The 19,447-nt window shown below is 33.1% G+C and overlaps 1 protein-coding gene across 2 annotated transcripts in view; it reads left to right on the top strand.

The window, feature by feature from the left end:
- The window catches only part of LOC149785028 (E3 ubiquitin-protein ligase rfwd3.S-like), a 63,569-nt gene extending 44,343 nt beyond the window's left edge, over positions 1-19,226 (top strand). The window contains exons 11-16 of one of the 2 annotated variants that reach the window (XR_016425350.1): positions 3,414-3,617; positions 4,688-4,782; positions 5,520-5,611; positions 10,220-10,408; positions 12,703-15,418; positions 15,548-19,226. Coding sequence is in view for 1 of the 2 variants with exons in the window: in XM_089978730.1 (XP_089834856.1) it covers positions 3,414-3,617; positions 4,688-4,782; positions 5,520-5,611; positions 10,220-10,408; positions 12,703-12,852 (730 nt within the window). In the remaining variant the exon portion in view is untranslated. Of the gene's footprint in view, positions 1-3,413; positions 3,618-4,687; positions 4,783-5,519; positions 5,612-10,219; positions 10,409-12,702 lie in introns of both variants that reach the window. The other variant, XM_089978730.1, reaches the window with a different exon arrangement.
- The last annotated feature ends 221 nt before the right edge of the window (positions 19,227-19,447 follow it).

The raw sequence follows: 19,447 nt of genomic DNA, 5'->3' as shown, positions 1-19,447 counted from the left end.
CAAATGGGGAATTCATAAAAGAAAATGAGAAAAGTGAAGCTTTTATTTAAGGCAAAATTTAAAAGTAGTTATAAATTGAATCATGTAGTTATTTTTTAATTGTATATGTCACAATCATTATCTGATTCAAGTTTTGGTCAAATTCACATCTTGGAGTTCATTAAACTATCTCTCTGTATCTTGCCTGGCCTCAAATTCACTGATGAAGGGCCTTTACCTTCATTGCCTGGCCTCAAATTCACTGATGAAGGGCCTTTACCTTCATTGTCTGGCTTCAAAGTCACTGATGAAGGGCCTTTACCTTCATTGCCTGGCTTCAAAGTCACTGATGAAGGGCCTTTACCTTCATTGCCTGGCTTCAAAGTCACTGATGAAGGGCCTTTACCTTCATTGCCTGGCTTCAAAGTCACTGATGAAGGGCCTTTACCTTCATTGCCTGGCTTCAAAGTCACTGATGAAGGGCCTTTACCTTCATTGCCTGGCCTCAGAGTCACTGCCTTCATTCTCATGATAGTTCATATTAATGAAGCATTGGCCATATCAGCATTTATGTTCAACTGGCAAAAAATGTTACTGCTGACTAATATTTTTGTATATGGCAGCATTTGTTTAGGATCCGTATCAGTGGCGGAGGTTGATGCACATGCCACATATTAGACTGGTCACATTTATATGTTGACTATCAGTCAGACTCGTCACATTCTAAAGATGGCAACTTAACATAGTCTTGCAGTCAAAAAAGAATTATACTGTGATCCAAGCTGATCTGATGGTGGGATTCAAACCCATAATAATAATAATAATAATAATAATGGCCTTATTTAAAGAGGGTAACACAATTAGCTAAGAACTAATCTACCTTGAGGCCCTCATGCAAAAGAATTTATTTGTTTTAGCTGCATCTCTGAAGCCACTGAATATATTGGGTTTGGAAGAAGGAAATAGAGTGGGCATTTCTAATCTCAACTGGAATACTATTCCAGAGCAGAGTTCCAGAGAATTGGAAACTTTTTTAAAATAACTCCTTATTTGGTTTGGGAATTTTATACTGTTTGGTAGACATGGATCGCAGGTGGGGAGTATTACCAGGTAGCCTATACTGGAATAGTGATTGTAAATATTCAGGAGCACTATTATGGGATATCCTGTACATTAATTTGGCTTTTCTCAAACAGATTCGGTCTTTAGTAATTAATATATTTAACCTAACAGCTAAATTTTCCTTGCTTTCTTTCTGGATTGATATTAGCCCAAATGCTCTTTTTTGAAGATGTGCCAGTTTTGCTATGTTTTTATCATTTGAATTACCCCATACTGTATTACAGTAGTCAAAATAGGGTTGTATGTAACTGTTATAAAATAGTTTTCTGTGCCTTTCAGGGAGAAAATGTCTTATCCTGCTGAGAAGCCATAAACTTGAATTGACTTTTTTACTGATATGTTTGATATGTTCAGACCATGGTAGGTTATTATCTACCAGAACACCAAGTAGTCTATCATGACAGACCATTTGCAAATTTTTATCCTTCCATGTCAGACATAGTTCATCACTATCAAGATTTGTCCTTCTTTGCCGTGTTGAGATAAGTAATATTTTAGTTTTACCAGTATCTACCACCATGCCATTGCATGTGCACCAGTTTTCCAGTTTGTTTAAGGCATTCTGTAAAGCAATTTCGAGTTCATGCTTTGTGTTTTGGATGTCTGACAATGTTGTGTCATCTGCACAGAGATCTGTAGATGATATTGAGTCTCTTAGTAAAAGTGGTAGGTCATTAATAAATAAAATGAATAGTAATGGACCTAGAATTGAGCCTTGTGGTACTCCATATCTAATTGTTCCAGGTTCAGACAGAACATTATTTATGTAAACATGTTGTGTTCTCTCACTTAAGTAAGAAGTAAACCATCTAATTGTTATTTCATCACACTGGTAGATTTTCAGTTTCTTCAAAAGGATTTCATGATCCACCATGTCAAAAGCTTTCCTGAAATCTACAAATACAGATCCTATTATTCTACCTTGGTCAAGTGCTTGAAGCCATTTATCAGTTAGGAAGATCAAGGCAGTCTCACAGGAATGTTTCTGTCTAAAGCCTGATTGATTAGGGTGTAACAGCAAGTGTTTGGTTAAATATGACATGAATGAGTCATGGACATGTTTTTCAATCAATTTTGACAAGTTTGGTAGTATTGAGATTGGTCAGTAGTTATCAGCATCATCCTTAGAACCAGATTTGTGAATAGGAGTTACTTTTGCAGTTTTCCATATTTTGGGGACAGATGAGGTTGCAATACTTAAATTAATTACAATCTGATCAAGTCCTGTAGCTTTTTCTTGGTATCAAGTTCACTGAGAAGATTTATAGAGTCATGGACCAATCTGATCAAGTCCTGTAGGTTACTTGGTATCAAGTTCACTGAGACATTTTTTAACAAAGTTTTTTGATACTGGTGGGATAGAGAAACATACCTCCATGCCTTTCTGGTTAATAGTCCAAGGTCTTGACAGCTAAGCCACCATAGCTGTTGGCTCCATACAAAGAACATGTGGCACAGAGAAACATTTTGGAGTATTTCTTTATGTTTGGCTTGATTTTCCAACCTCTATGTAAAGGATACCTGTCCCTAAAGGACACATTCTTTTCGAGTGTGTATTCTTTATAGACAGGTTTTACTGTATACAGTAGTCCCTCATTATAATCCATTCAGTATATGGCTGCCCCTACTATGTGGATTTGGTCAGGGCCCCATTAAATTGTTTGAACTTTGTCTAAATAGTGCTATTTGAAACTATTTCATTTAATTTTATTGCATTCTTGAAGAGAATTATATTGTAATTTCACATTATTAAATACCCAGTTTGTTGTTTGTATACACGGTTATGACAGATTCTTTTTGAAGCATTCCTTAGTGCAAGGCTCCCTCACTTATAATGATGGTCACTTTATTTTACTCATATGAAGAGTGTTATTAAAGATAGAACACTGTAAGTATCATACATACTTTTCTTTGTCTTATTATTTCTTTAATATATGCATTTATTATATAGCACACCATGTCTTTATATGGAAGCTTTGAATTCATTTACACTTCAGGAACTTTTCCAGCATATTCGGTTTTTATATGCAATCTTTGAATTCATTTAGGAACTTTCCCAGACCTTTACCAGTGCAGAGTTGTTAGCCCAGTGATAACTTGTGCATCTTTTACAGATCCAGTTTTAAGGTATTCTCACTCAAATAAGGTGGAAAGAAAAAGGAATAATGTGTGGTCAAAAATATTGGCCATGGGTGCATGACTAATATATCTTTTCACATGTTCAGATTGAGACTTAACCCTGTGTTCTTTTTTTGTATAGATCAGATGATGTTGCTAGTAGGCTGTAATTTGCTAGAATGTGTTCATTTCAGCTTTGAGACCCCAATGCCAGCATGGAGCTGTGTTTGGAATGTGGATGACAGTAACTATTTCTACACAGGTCTTCAGAATGGCATTGTTCTGGAGTTTGATGTCCGAAACACACATTCCTATGTACAGGAACTGAATCAAGAGGGAAACAAGTCCCCTGTTGCAGCCCTGCAATACTTGAGCAAAAATCATCAAGCTTTGTTCAGGTAAACATACAGCTTTACTGTAAGTCACACAATTTTCACAAAAATAAAATTTGGACAAATTACTAATTTAACAAAATTGACAGAAAAGTCATTAATTCAGTGTATTACATATACATTAAGTGGATCATTGATTGACAGAAAAGTCATTGATTCATTGTATTACGTATACATTAAGTGGACCATCGATTGACAGAAAAGTAATTAATTCAGTATATTACATATACATTAAATGGATCATTGATTGACAGAAAAGTCATTAATTCAGTGTATTACATATACATTAAGTGGATCGTTGATTTTCAGAAAAGTCATTGATTGACATTAAAGTCATTAATTCAGTGTATTACATATACATTAAGTGGATCATTGACATAAAAGCCATTAATTCAGTGTATTACATATACATTAAGTGGATCATTGATTGACAGAAAAGTCATTGATTCAGTGTATTACATGAACATTAAGTGGATCATTGATTGACAGAAAAGTCATTGATTCAATGTATTACATATACATTAAGTGGATCATCGATCGACAGAAAAGTCATTGTTTCAATGTATTACATATACATTAAGTGGATCATTGATAGACAGAAAAGTCATTGATTCAGTGTATTACATCTACATTAAGTGGATCACTGATTGACAGAAAAGTCACTGATTCATTGTATTACATATACATTAAGTGGATCATTGATAGACAGAAAAGTCATTGATTCATTGTATTACATATACATTAAGTGGATCATTGATAGACAGAAAAGTCATTGATTCAATGTATTACATATACATTAAGTGGATCATTGATAGACAGAAAAGTCATTGATTCAGTGTATTACATGGATCAAAGTGATGATGATCATGAGTATTTAGTGTAGAAACTGCAGTGGTGTAAACATTCCTTTAGACATGTTACTTAACATAACAACTGTACAGTTTATTCATTAAGTATCGTGTTTGAAGAAATCACACCACTGCAGTGTGTGTGTGTGTGTGTGTGTGTATATATATATATATATATATATATATATATATATATATATATATATATACATGCTCACTTTTTCCCAGCCCTGGTGGACTCCTGGTAGGACAGCTTGACAGAGTGATATTCTTTGAGAAGAAAGGAGATAATGAAAGACGTCCACACATTCTGCCTTTGGATGGTGAGTGATTTTTCTGTTCTTGTAAATTGTTATTATTTCAAATGAGTTAAAGTTTCGTATTTTTACATCATTACTTTATGAGGTTTTGCCACCCTGGCATATATATATATATATATATATATATATATATATATATATATATATATATATATATATATATATATATATATATATATGAATAGCAATAAATAATAACTTTATGATATGTGTTTGTACAATTTTATAGAATTTCATTCTAAACTGGTCCTCTTTTTATTATGCAACCTAAGATTGCTGTGTAAGAGAGATGGTATCTGTTAGAGTTTACTAAATTAGATTGGGTAAGTTTTTTTAAGGTAACATTTGTTTAACAGGTTTGTCCCACTTGAAGAACACCTCTCTGTCCTAACAACAGGAATAATAAATATCTGATCATGCTGTATAGGCTGATCATGCATCAGAGTTGCTTCAGTGAAATAAAAGTGCATGTATGATTCAGAACTTTGCTGTTCTATAAAATACAGTTTAAAAAAAATCTGTGTCTTTTTTAAAAACAAAATACCATTATGAGCTTAATTACAGAATACATTCCGTGTGTGTGGTTCTATTCTCATCCATGTGTCAGTTTAATGTAAAAAAAAGAATTGTGGTTTTATATTCTTATCCTTGTATTAGTTTAATAATTCATGTTTTTACATGTTTATTAAAAGCTGTTTGAAAAATATCCATTCATTTTCTTCTGGGTTTTGATTTTACAGGAAGCTTGACCAGTCTCTGTGTAGAGGGGAGGACTCGTCACATTCTGGCCAGTTTTCGTCCCACAGCACGACATCAGACAATCAGACATCAGGTAGACCACACTGTCTTAAATTAAATTTAATTAAACCTGCTTTTGGTTTGCTCTATTAAATACATATTTCTTAATAGGATCCCACCTACACTTCATATTACTCCACTTCTGTTATGAAATTCATAGGACTGTTACATGTTTCATTTGCTGTGTAGATACTAGGAAAATCGGTGGATGGTAGATTTGGTTCAATTTTCGTTTTATAGTACAGAAACACAAGTAGATTATTTTGTGCTGTGGCAAGTAGAGTAAAGTGCCTTTCAATTAAAGGGGTATAAGAGGACAGGATGGGGCTTTATCAGGATAAAGTTTCTCACCAATTGTTTCATATGTACTTGTGTGGATATGATTTGTAAATACTGGCCATGGCAACAAACCTAATAATTTTTTAACATGCAGTTTTTACCAATAACTTGGAAAGAAAGTCTTGAGTGGAATCTCAGTAATGTTGATCTATTATACATTATGGTCAAAACATCAGAAAAAAAGTCATGCCAGAAACAGTTAAAACAATTTTGTCTGTCCAAACAATGGAATGAAATATTGTGGTGGTAATTTTAACTAATTTGTACTTCAGGTGTGAAATTTTCAGTCTGATTAACCCAATCCATCTGTAAAATAAACATGAATGATTTTGAAAATGCACTCAGCATGAATTATGCTTTAAAGGGTCAAGACCTTTCATCAGCAGTATTTGTAGATATAATGTTTGTTTTTCTTAATGAGATACTGAACTACATCAGTAGGAGAATAATGATAATGCCACAGTTTTTATGCCACTGTTATCACCATAGCAGTAATATCACTTTCGGAAGTAATTTCTTTTTATTGAGGCTTATTTCTTATTTCTATTTCTCTCCAACTCTCTCTCTCTCTCTCTCCCATTCTCTCTTGTTTTCTCCTTGTCAGGACAAATAGATCTTAAATTGTGTCAAGTATATATTTATATAGTGAATGAGAAGGCAATTTAAGAATGCCTCAAAATGAACCCCAAACAACAAAATGCAGGCTTCAGTTGTTAACTTTTTTATCATTAGTTTTCCACATGAATCATGCAAATTGTCAATAACTTACATAACCTGTTGCTATTTGATATTCTGTGTCAGCCATACAGTATCATACCTGTTATGCTCAACAATAAACGATACAGATTTGTAAGAAAATTTCTTGATTATATATAGTAATAAAAGGTTTTAAGTAGTGATTTTTTTATCTGTTATCACAATCACAATCAGGTCTGAAAATTATGGCATTGATTACTGTTGATTGCAAACCAAATTAAGTGTGAATTGAAATTTGGGTGCAGCATCAGTTAACAAAAAATAGACTACAGGCTTGCCAACTCAAAATCACATGTCTGAATGCAGAAATAAACAAAAAGGAAAAACAAATTTCTTTCAACTAAACTCGCAATCATTAAAGTTTTGTTGTTTAATGATGTTACGCTTTGAAGTGTATTGGACCCTTCTGTCTTGTTTCCATAGTATCCCCACTCCAGCAATTTTGACTGTTTTAATTTATGGAAAAAAATGTTTCATTTGAAAACAGTCATTATTTTGATAAAATACATGAGTTACATGTACATTCTGAGTTTGTAAAAATGATGATTTCATAAAATTATTGTAAAATTTCAGAACTTTTTTTAATGATGTATTAATTCATCTGTTAATAACATTGACACAAAATGGAGAAACAAATTCATGCAAATCGAATAGTTTTGCCTTAAAAATATAAAATAAAAACAAAATTTCATGTTTTCTTTAGTAGATATAAGGAAATATTTCAGTTGTGAAGTGTAAACATTGTATTTCCATGAGTGACTTTGGCCGCTTTTGACAATACGGTGTTTCTACATCACTCATGAAATATTTTCTTATATCTACTCAATAAACATAAATACTAATGCATCAACAAATTTTGTTATATCATCTAAAGAACACATTCACAACCACTGCAGGCTATTTACAAATACAAATAAAATTGATTTGGCTACCATCTCTCTGATTCAGAAAGTCCTCAACAAATCCTCTCATTTTTCAGAGTAAATTTAATTAAATCAGATCCTCCTATTGTGTGAGCACATCATTGTATACAGATGATTCAAAGGGTGTAGATAAGGTTAGAGGTGACATTGCAACACCCCATGATACCTTTTCAAACCAGTCGCTGGTTCAAGCCTCCAATTTTAGTACAGAAATTACAGCCATACTCAGGGCTTAAAATGATATTGAAACCGTTCAAAACAGAAATTTTATGAACTTTTCTGATTCACTTTCTGAAAGTCTAGCAGAACCTTAAATTCGACAACTTTTAATTTCCCAGGTCTGAAAGAATAATGATTTTCTGATGCAATCTGAAATAAGCATTATGTACTGTTCACGGCTTAGTTACATTCATAATAAGACTAATGAAAGGGCCATCTCTTGCATATCTCTTGAAACATATTCTTCTTGAATGCATAAACTTCTTCCCTGTGAGATAGAAGTTCTTTATGTGAACTAATTTTCGGAATTTTGTGATGATGTACCACAAGAGAAAATCATGTACTTTTTGAGAGAATCCCATGTCTTTTCATTTTATCCCTTATCTAGTGCTTTATGTCTAAATTTATTGAGCAAGGTTTCTCTTCTTAAAGGTTTTTGTCAAAATCGTTATTACTTTTTTGTTACTTATTTTTAATTGGCATCAGCCAAGTGATAAATAAAGAACATTATTTTCTTTTTCAAAAGATATCGGATCAACAGACACTGAAGTCACCTTAAATTGTGATGATGGTGGGAACATTAACATTGACTTGCATACCGACCACAGTAATCAAAAGTAAAAAGTCTCTAAATAGCATGTTTCTGTCTGTATTGCACTAAAATGTTATGAAGCTTGTTAGAATATAGTAATATTTTGTATATACTTAAATGAAAGAAATACCATAGAAATTTTGCAAAGTTAAAAATTCCTTGGATTTTGGCAACTTGACTGGAAATGTATGTGCATTTGACCTTAGTTCCATTGTCTCCGCCATCGGGGACTTACGGAACTAAAGTATTTAGAGTTAAATCATTGAGTAAAAGTGCTTTGAATTCACATGGCAAGAATGCATGGCATCATATATTTCAGGGAACTTCGGCTTAAAAGTGCAGGAAATTTTTTGGTTTTGAAACTGCTCAGTGATGTTTTGGAAATAAAATCCATTATCATGTCCAAAACAACTCCACAAAAATCAGTGTCCTGGTTTGATTAATTGATTTTTAATCAGTGATTAGTTGGATCAAAGTGAGATTATAACATTTGCATCTCTCTGATCCCCTTAATATCAATCTTATATCCAACAACAAGAACGGGCAATATTTATCATCAATCTAGCTCAGTACTCAGTACTGTCCAACCTACGGCCCATAGGCCACATGCGGCCTGCAAGCTGATTTTAAATGGCCACCAGAGCTCGAGTAACTATATAGTCCTTGCTTTTCAGTTTTCTGCTGCGGCCCTCGGTTTCAAAAAAAACATTTTTCAGTGGCCCAAGGTGTCAAAAAGATTGGACAGCACTGATCTAGATTGTTCATTTAAGTAGTATTGATTATGGGGATTCTGATCAAAACATTTTTGATCATAAATGCACTTCACTGATTTGGACTCCTTAACCATCAGTGTTTATCCCTGATCCATCTCACAAGTTCATACAGTTTGGATTCTATAATCTCTTTGTTATATTGAAAATAATATTTTCACATGCTTGTATGGTTTTGATGCATATATTTTCAGACCACTTGTTCAGGCATGAAAACTTTCAACATATTTCTGACTCTTTTTCTGGATGGAGGGATCTTTGTTGAGATCAGTGCAAATAAGCTGAGAAATTAGGAAGGTGCACAGGAGATTAAGTTTGTTCATATTTCAGATTTTATTGTCATCTAAGTCAGCTGATAATACATTTTACTGAATCCTCACATTCCTTGCAAGAGAAAGATAAAAATAGACTTGTATGCAGAGTTAAGTGATAAATTGCCATGGACAGTTGACAACAGCGGTAGATGAATTTAAGGTAGGGTTGGACTGGTGGTTCAGCCCCCTCGGAAATTCGCAGACGGTTTCGTCTTGTGGGTCTCTTCTTCTCTCCCCCCCCCTCCTCTCCTCCTCCCCCCCACAACATAGGGCATGAGACAAAAATATTTCTGGTATCATGGAGAAAAAAATTCACATTATTATTCATTTCAGCAATAATTTTAATTAAGTTTTTACAAACAATTATGAATCAGTTTTCAAATTGACACTATTAATTGTGAATCAAGTCTTCACTGTTCACATGAAATGCCTAACAAATAAAAATTCCATTTTGTAGTATATAACATTAAAACAACCTTAAATAACTCTCTAGTTAGACAGAGTTATATTATAACACTGAATTTCTATTTCCTGAGTAGAATTCTGGCATACACGGTATCCTTGCCATGACTCCGCCAAGAATGTGTTGCCCTGTGTCTTTACAAGTTATGTCACTGAAATCCCCCACCTTTCTGCAATCAAAAAGGTTGCTGAAATGATGTTGTTAAATCCATTGATTAACAAAATATATACAGTTTATGAGGTTACAATCCATCAATTCAATTTCAGATGTGTGAGATGGTGTGTAACAACATCAGCAACAATCCTACAGTGGTTGACACCGTCTGCAGCTGTAATATTATTCATACTTTTCACGGAAGTCGAACTCAGACAGTTCTCTCCAAGTCCATCATACTTTCACATCCTGCTGATCAGAACCGACTTATGGTCTGTGGTGCAGATGAACCTAACCAGTCTGTAAGTTCCACTCTATTTATAAGATATGTACTTATTAATTATTATATGTAATTGTTAATTACTTTATCTAATTATTATTATTATTATATTTAATTATTAATTATGGAAAAAGTTACATTGAGAATCTGACATTAAATCTCAATCTTTATGAAAATAATTTCAATGTTTTGATTGCATGCACAAAAAAACTGTAATTATCCAATAACATTTACATTTTATATGAAATGCACATATTTGTAAGACAATCCTACTTATTACAACATAATTCAAATGCTTTTATCACTGAACCGTTAAACATGCAAAAGACTTGACCGTCTTTGCTTTGGCTGTTATACTATGTATTAGATGTATATCAAAACTTGACCTATTTGTAATATCCATTAGTTATTCAATGTCTGCTCTCATCATTTTAAGATCACATGTTGAGAAAATCTTCAAAATGTACATTCTTCATGCATTTTGTAAAACATGTCATTTCTCCAGTAAAATGTAATCAATTGAATTTCCAATCTTTGCCATGAAAATTAATGAATTGTCCAGATTTAGTAACTGTATCACCTCCTGTGACTAAGTTGCAGCTTGCGATTATATATGATATAATTGTTCAATAAACCAACCAGCCAGGAATGTGATCTGTTTAGATGTCATTGTCATTTAAATTAAAAATGACAACCAGCCAGGAATTTGATCTGTTTAGATGTCATTGTCATTTAAATTAAAAATGACAACCAGCCAGGAATTTGATCTGTTTAGATGTCATTGTCATTTAAATTAAAAATGACAACCAGCCAGGAATTTGATCTGTTTAGATGTCATTGTCATTTAAATTAAAAATGACCGAATTTGTGAGGTATAAAGTCACAAATTGTGACCAAAAAAGAAAAAGGTTTGTTTTCCTTTTTTTTTAAATTTCTAAATCAAGAAAGATGCATGAAATGAAATGAATGAGCAAAGAAGAGAGAGACAGAGAGAAGAATTTTGAAATATAAGCCATACCCTTAATGGGATAAAGAAATTAAAACTGAATGTATCTTTCTCAAACCTTTGTTTTATAGAATTATTGTCAAGAAATAAGAGCACCAAATTACATGTAGAACATGGTGAAATGTGTTTGTAGAGGTTACATGTAAATTGAACAGTGTCGCCTATGTACCATTTCAGAAAACTGCTGTTTTTTCATAGTTTATTATTCATAATTGTGACTACAAGCAATGATCTGATGACTTTTGTCTCAATGCAGCTTCTGTATATACAAAAGTTTAAAAATATGCAGAGACTGTGCTACTGTGTTTGAATGCATATTTTCTTATTTTTGTTCATTAATTGTCATGTAAAAAAATTATATAAATTAACTGTATAGTATTAGTCATTTCAGTTTCTTATTACAAATTCACGAAACTGTCATTTCTGTTATTTATTCCAGTAATATGTTCCTTCTACAGTCATATAAGGGGCATGCAATAACTTATCCAACTTTTTGGGTGGTCATATTTTAAAACAAAATTATTGATAAACTAAGCAATAGAAATTTATAATAAGAAAAAAATGGTTTCAAGTTGTGGAACATTTAGAAGTTTAATCATAAACCTCAATATTTGACCTTTACCTACATCTACAGTTCTAACAACCCACATAATTTAAAAGGGCATTTATATTTATGTAGAATGAAGGCACAGATTGAAGAAATGGGATAACACACAAAATTACAGTTTATGTATGAGCTAAGGGATTCTAACTTTATGTCTTCTGGCGTACAAGTAGCATTGATTTCTTGTGTTACCAAGGTTAAATATACTCTTTGTGGTTGTTGTTGTTTTGGGTTTAATGGGTTTTTTTCAGTGCATGATAGGCTATACATGATGTCCATTATAGCTGGTGGACAAAGAACCTTAGAAAAACCAAGTAAGAACCACTGACCCATCGGAAGCTACTGTCAAGTTTTCTCACATACCCCCATTGGCTGAGCCTGAGACTCGAACCTACATGGACAAAGATGTGATAGCGGTGATTGGTAAAGTTGTGCACTTTAGATCACTTGGCCACTGAGGGCCCCTAATTATACTCAAGTATTCTTCTACCTGTTGGTGTAGGAGGAGGAAGGAAAACAGAGAGATGTGCAAAAAGTGTTTTAATATCTTTGATTATTTTATATCATATACTTTCATTGGGAAGAAGAAGTAGAGTACGTAGTATGAAATGAATCTGCAGAACAGAATTTGTCACTTGGTTTGATCTATATTTCCTTTAATATTTTCAAGTAATACTGTATTCATTATGGTGTCCCGTCTTTTCAGGTCCACATCTGGGACACTGGGACAGGGCAAATGAAACAGAGGCTGCCAGCAGGTGGAGTTGTAGTGGACACCTGTGCAATAAATATCAACAACCAACTGTATCTTGCCGCGCTAACTGAGAAGCAACTCAAAATATTCAAGTGGTCCTGAGTGAAACAAGGCAGTTGCTGCCTGACTCTTCTGAACCTGCAGAATTTTTAGAACATTATGTATATGTCATTGCATGTGAGAAAGTGTCATAATTAAGACCAAAACTAGTTGTATTCTCTGAGTTCTCTTCACTTTTGAGTTTTAAACAAGGAACTTGATGCAAAACATTCTGAATGGCATCGAATGTCCCTTTTAGAGGATATTCTCAGTACAGTTCTTAGAGCAGTGCATGTGACTTTTGTTGATATGATGTTATTAAGATATATTCCAAGATGGTATTCTGTCTTTCAGCCATTATCTTCATTTATGCATGCCTTATATCCATTTAACATCATGAGAAGTTTCACATTTGTGAAGATATTCTAAGTTTTACTTTGTTCACTTTTGTTGTACATATGTAAATATTCAGAATATGTCTGATTTTTAATGCGTTAAAGTTGATTATCATATTGGAATGTATATGTATATTTGCAGATGTCCGAATGCGTCGTCAATATAATCAATCACAGATCTTGCTAAGACTGCATTACAATCTTAAATTTTGTTTTAGTCAGTATTTGTATCAATCCTTTGTAGAAATATCATCCAGAGAGATGGAACTTGGATCATTCAAGGAGATGAACTTGATGTGTAGAAACTTTTCATGCCATGCTACAAAATGATTTTGGAGTTTGCAGAAGGTGAGAATATGTTGAGAAAACACACTGTAATCATAGTAGATAAAGCTTCTCCTTGATTGGCAGGGTAATGTTAGAACTATAAAGTGGTGGGCTTCTTAAAATGTGATTTTCCTGTAATCTTAAGTGTTTCACTGGACTTTTACACTATCAGAGCTAATGAAGACATTGAATAGTGTACTGCAGTGTTCTTTACATTATGAGGGACATAAATCAATTTCCTTTGTTACTGCATTAGAACCTTGTTTTATCTGAACTTTGTTATCATTTAATCCACGCCTGTAGATTCATTTGTCTGAATTCCAATTTATCATAGCAGTTTTTTTTGTCCCCAGCATATTTATTAAAACAACTTGACTAAAAATACCCAATAAATTTTTAATTTATTAAAAGTATCTACAGCAATCAGTCATAAGTTTAGAGCTTAATTCTCCTGCCGCATGCTCAGTAAGTTTTTGTGTTACAGTGTACTCGGTCAATAAAGACGATGCTATCAGGACAAGTTCCATATGTTCTGTGAATGTCATCTGTCCAAATGTTTTGTATTACAATGTACTCAGTCAATGCAGATAATGCAATCCAGAGAAGTTCCCATGATCTGTGCACGTTTGAAGCCATGTACCCAGTCAGTTTTTTATTACAGTGTACTCAGTCAATGCAAATAGTGCAGTCCAAACAAGTTCACGTTGCATGCATGCTAGAAGCCATGCATCCTGTCAGTTTTGTATTATAATGCATTCACTTAATAAAAGCAATGTATTTGGGATAGGTTCCAGATATTCTATGAATGCTTCAAGCTATATGCCCAGTCAGTTTTGTATTACAGTTTATTATATACTCATTTTTTTCTCCGTTAACTTTACATTATCAGAATTGTTAAGTATTTTACAGTATTGCACTCACATGCACTTCAAATTGCACTCGGGTGAGTCCAATAGTGTATTAGGAGCTACTTTGCAAACAAATCATGTACACTCACATATTAGGCATTTACGTTTTGGTTGGTTAAATTTGTTTTTGAATGAATTAAAGCAGATGTTTCATGGACTGCCACATACCAGCTGCTTTGCCACATTCAGCGTTAACTTTTTTGATACAGTCTTTCAGATTTTAGGCTAGCTATAGATGCCAGACAGGGTCCTTACAAATAACATCAAAGTGACAAGGTATAAACTGTCTTCTTTAGCTGGTAATAAGAATGGCAAAATATACTTGCAGTTTTACATCCAGAATTTCCTCAAAATATACTTTCTTAGTTCTGCAAATCTGAATTACATGAGCCATGTCATGGGTTCTTAAGCTTGATTACACATTTCGAAATTGTACTGCAATTTTGACTATATTCCAAGTGCAAGTATATCCTCACTGCACTCAAAATGAAATAAACATATTCCATAGCATCCTTTTGATAATTGCAACTGAAAAACTTCATATTTTTCCCACATTATGATTTCAAACATTCAATGACAGAACAGAAACACACTTGCAGATGTCAACACGCTGTTGAAATCCGATGTACTTCATGTACAAATGGCACAGATAAATCCAGTCCATAATCATGAAATTTCGTAAAATCAACAAAAATGCCAAAATCTGTTCATTCCAGATCAAATGGAAAAGTTGTTGCAATAAGCATTTATTCACAATATGACTCCAAATTTCAATTTGAAATAGACCAAAACACCATTTTCTTTCAGAAGTTATGTCTAACGCAAGACTAAGTTCAAGTTTATCCCAGCGGAATTTTGTGTGCATTAATAATGTTGTGTAATGATGAATCTGCGTTCATGTATTTAGTTTGGAATATGGCATACATTCAGTTACTTTGTTTCTTGAAGTGTATTTTTGTTTACATAATTAAGCCTTAGGTAGAATAAGAGGATGAGCATGTAATGAAAAGGTTACTGCATTTGTATGGGAAAATATGAACTTGTTTTGTCGGATGGATATACTGCACTCCCAAGGTGATGCAGTATTTCCATCCGAAAAACTCGTTCATATTTTCCATACAAATGCAGTAACTTATAAGTACTCTTTCAATGCAAACAGTGCAATCCAGACAACTTCATGTTGCATGCATGCTTGAAGCCATGTATTCAGTCAATTTGTATTACAGTGCATTTATTCGATAAAAACAATGCAATTAGAACAAGTTCCAGATGTTCTTTGAATGCTTGAAGCTATGTACCAGTTTGTTTTGTATTACATTACATTGCATTCAGTCAGTACAAACAGTGCAATTAGAACAAGTTCCAGATGTTCTTTGAATGCTTAAAGCCAAGTTCCAGATGTTCTTTGAATGCTTAAAGCCAAGTACCAGTCGGTTTTATATTACATTACATTGCATTCAGTCAGTACAAACAGTGCAGTTAGAACAAGTTCCAGATGTTTTTTGAATGCTTGAAGCCGTATACCAGTTTGTTTTGTATTACATTACATTGCATTCAGTCAGTACAAACAGTGCAGTTAGAACAAGTTTCAGATGTTCTTTGAATGCTTAAAGCCGTATACCAGTTTGTTTTGTATTACATTACATTGCATTCAGTCAGTACAAACAGTGCAGTTAGAACAAGTTCCAGATGTTCTTTGAATGCTTGAAGCCGTATACCAGTTTGTTTTGTATTACATTACATTGCATTCAGTCAGTACAAACAGTGCAGTTAGAACAAGTTCCAGATGTTCTTTGAATGCTTGAAGCCGTATACCAGTTTGTTTTGTATTACATTACATTGCATTCAGTCAGTACAAACAGTGCAGTTAGAACAAGTTCCAGATGTTCTTTGAATGCTTGAAGCCGTATACCAGTTTGTTTTGTATTACATTACATTGCATTCAGTCAGTACAAACAGTGCAGTTAGAACAAGTTCCAGATGTTCTTTGAATGCTTGAAGCCGTATACCAGTTTGTTTTGTATTACATTACATTGCATTCAGTCAGTACAAACAGTGCAATTAGAACAAGTTCCAGATGTTCTTTGAATGCTTGAAGCTATGTACCAGTCAGTTTTGTATTACATTTTACAGTACAAGCAATGCAATAGTGCAGGTTGCAGCTGTTCTACAGATGCTTAAAGCAATGTGCCCAATCAGTTTTGTATTACATTTTACAGTGCATTCATTCAATACAAACAATGCAATTGGGGCAAGTTCCAGATGTTGCATGCATGTTTGAAATGATCAAACTCAATATTTTTAAGAACACTCATTGAAAACCATATAATTGAGCACACCCAAATTTGTCTTGGTCAGTAAGCAGTTTCACACTTTCTCAAATGCCTGACAATAATCATTTAGATACACTGCTCCCTCAATAACTTGATACCCACTTATGAAGAAGGGGCAGGCAGGCCAGAATCGCATTTTTTGTAAAACCCTGATATATTGCTCATTTTATCATTGAAAACGTTGGTTAGTGTCTGTAAATATGAATCATCATCATGAAATTCTCATCTTTTAATAAAAAGTCTTATATTTTGTTACATTTTCCTTTCCTCAAAATATTTTCAGTACTCTTGTAACAATATTTGATAAAATTTCAATCACTAAAAATGACACTGATGCCTGTTGGTTGCAACACTTAAAGAAACAAATACCAATGAAATAAGTTCTTTTTTTCGTGTGAAAATTGTGTTTTAGTACTGTTTTAGTTTGGCTTCAGTGTAATCATCATAAATGTAATATGCCTCCCTTTATTCAAATGTGAAAATTGTCGGTTATCATCTCATTTATGTCTTTGAGCATTTATTTGAGAACCAAATTTACTGCAGACTGTTTTGATCATCAGTTTGCAGACATGTTTGTTGTATTGTTACACTCGATTAAATCAGACCTGCCTTGTAGTATCATGTTAATTATGTCTTTTGTTTCAAATCAAATAAAGGGGGTGGATTCAAAAAGGCTTGCTAATCCTACCTGCATAAGTGCAAATAGTCAAACACTGTTATAAATATTGCTGTTAAGTAACATAATTAAACTACCTGAAATTATCCTAGTCATTCACAAATGTGATCAAAGATAGAAAAGGCAACCAAACAAAACAATTACATGGCAAATGCAAAGCTCTGTCTGATAGATACAATTCATTATGGAGAAGTAATGTGATACAAGATGTTTCAAGATCACTGTGTAATGTGATACAGGTGATATTTCAAGATCACTTTATTTTGATACAGGTGATGTTTCAGGATCTCTGTGTATTGTGATACAGGTGATGTTTCAGGATCACTGTGTACTGGACCTTATTCAGACATTACAGTGAGAAGATGAATTTGAAATTATGAACAGAACCTTTGTAAGATTTTGAAACTAGAAATCCAGGACCATTTTTCTCCATAACCTGGAAATCCAGGACCATATTTCTCCATAACCTGAGAGTCCATTATATAGAAGTGTAGGTAAAGATAATAAAACAAAATTGATAATCTGGGACTAGAAATTGAAAATTTTGGAAGCATAAACTCTCGCTTCTGTGAGTTTTGATGAGGCATCTGAATATCATGATTACATTTATGATGTCTTGACCAACCAGAGTTGTGTTCATTTACCCCAGTCTTTCAGATTTTTGTTAGAGAGAGATAGGTTTTATGAATAGTAATACACACACAGACACACACACACACAGACAGAGACACCCACATGCCAACAAATGAATACATAACAAGGGTACACAACACATACCAACAAGTATAGATTAGCCTAAATAGGCAGGTAAAATTTCTGGAAATTATTAATTTTCTTAATGTTATTAATTTTTAAAAAAAAGAAAAATCATTATGATTTCAATTTTCCAGATCTATGCTAGATTTTTACATTCTAGGAAAGCCAGATATAGAAATGTTTCTGGTAGATACTTAGATTTATCAAGTAGATATGTTAATCAGTTTGTTTTAAGGATATCTTTTTGTGGTTTTATGAAAATAACATTTTTGTCAGTGTAAGTAAAAATCAGCTGCAAACAACATGGACCCCGATCTGTAGTCACATAATATGCCAGCAGATCTACGTCTGTGTAGTTTACATTTGAATTCAACTTATATGCAAGCATATAATGGCTCCTATTGGAACATTGTTCATTGGGTCTGTAATTTGTGGAATGTAGCAAGCATGAAAACCACTAAAATTGGTACCGCACAAAAATGAATAAATTCACAGTAAAGAGATTAATATTTGTTGTATTTGATTTTCAAATCATGTGAATGTTTAGCAAAACAATGTTTTGGTCATCTGAATTTGACCTGTGTCGTGCATTACCAAATGAAATGTTATCAGCTGATTTCAAGCTCTATTTTCATACCTAAACTTGTGTTATATCACCTATCACATACAATTTTTGAAAAAAACTATTATTGCATTAGGTTTCAACAGTCAGTGTTTAAATTATGATAAAAAATTAGTTTATTAACATAATATAGACTGTACCTTCATATAGACCAGTGGCAGCCAATGCAACTAGTATCAGCAATTTTGGGGGCATGAAAAATGTGAACAGTACTACGCGAAACTTGTTTTCTTCATTTGATAATTTATAGGCTGATACTTATCGTTGTCATACTGGGTACACATTAATTATTGATGGAGGACAGATAATTGTTAAATATTGTCAAAAAGGGTATTTTTTATACATTTGTGTATATCTATGAAACTGTCGATGAAAACATTTGTTATAAAGAAAGCTGCTTCAGTAAATTTGTTCAATCCATTTGTGTTCACTAGACTTTTATTTTCTGTTTTTATTTCAAAACTATATTACTTAAGAGTATGATTATAATTTATTTGCTGCATGAGTAGGAAATGAAATAAATTTAAATGTAGACTGTCATCTCCCATTCTTGGAGTAGCAATCCCTGATGGGGAATGGAAAGTTTAAAACATAGAAGTTGTAGTAATTCAACAAAGAAGTGATAATTTAAGAAATAGTTA

This window comes from Sinohyriopsis cumingii, chromosome 13 (genome assembly GCF_028554795.1).
Source record: "Sinohyriopsis cumingii isolate HCF-2022 chromosome 13, ASM2855479v2, whole genome shotgun sequence".
In the NCBI taxonomy this organism is placed as follows: domain Eukaryota; kingdom Metazoa; phylum Mollusca; class Bivalvia; order Unionida; family Unionidae; genus Sinohyriopsis; species Sinohyriopsis cumingii.
Note: the sequence above shows the minus strand (reverse complement) of the source record. Positions and strands in the feature narration are given on the sequence as shown.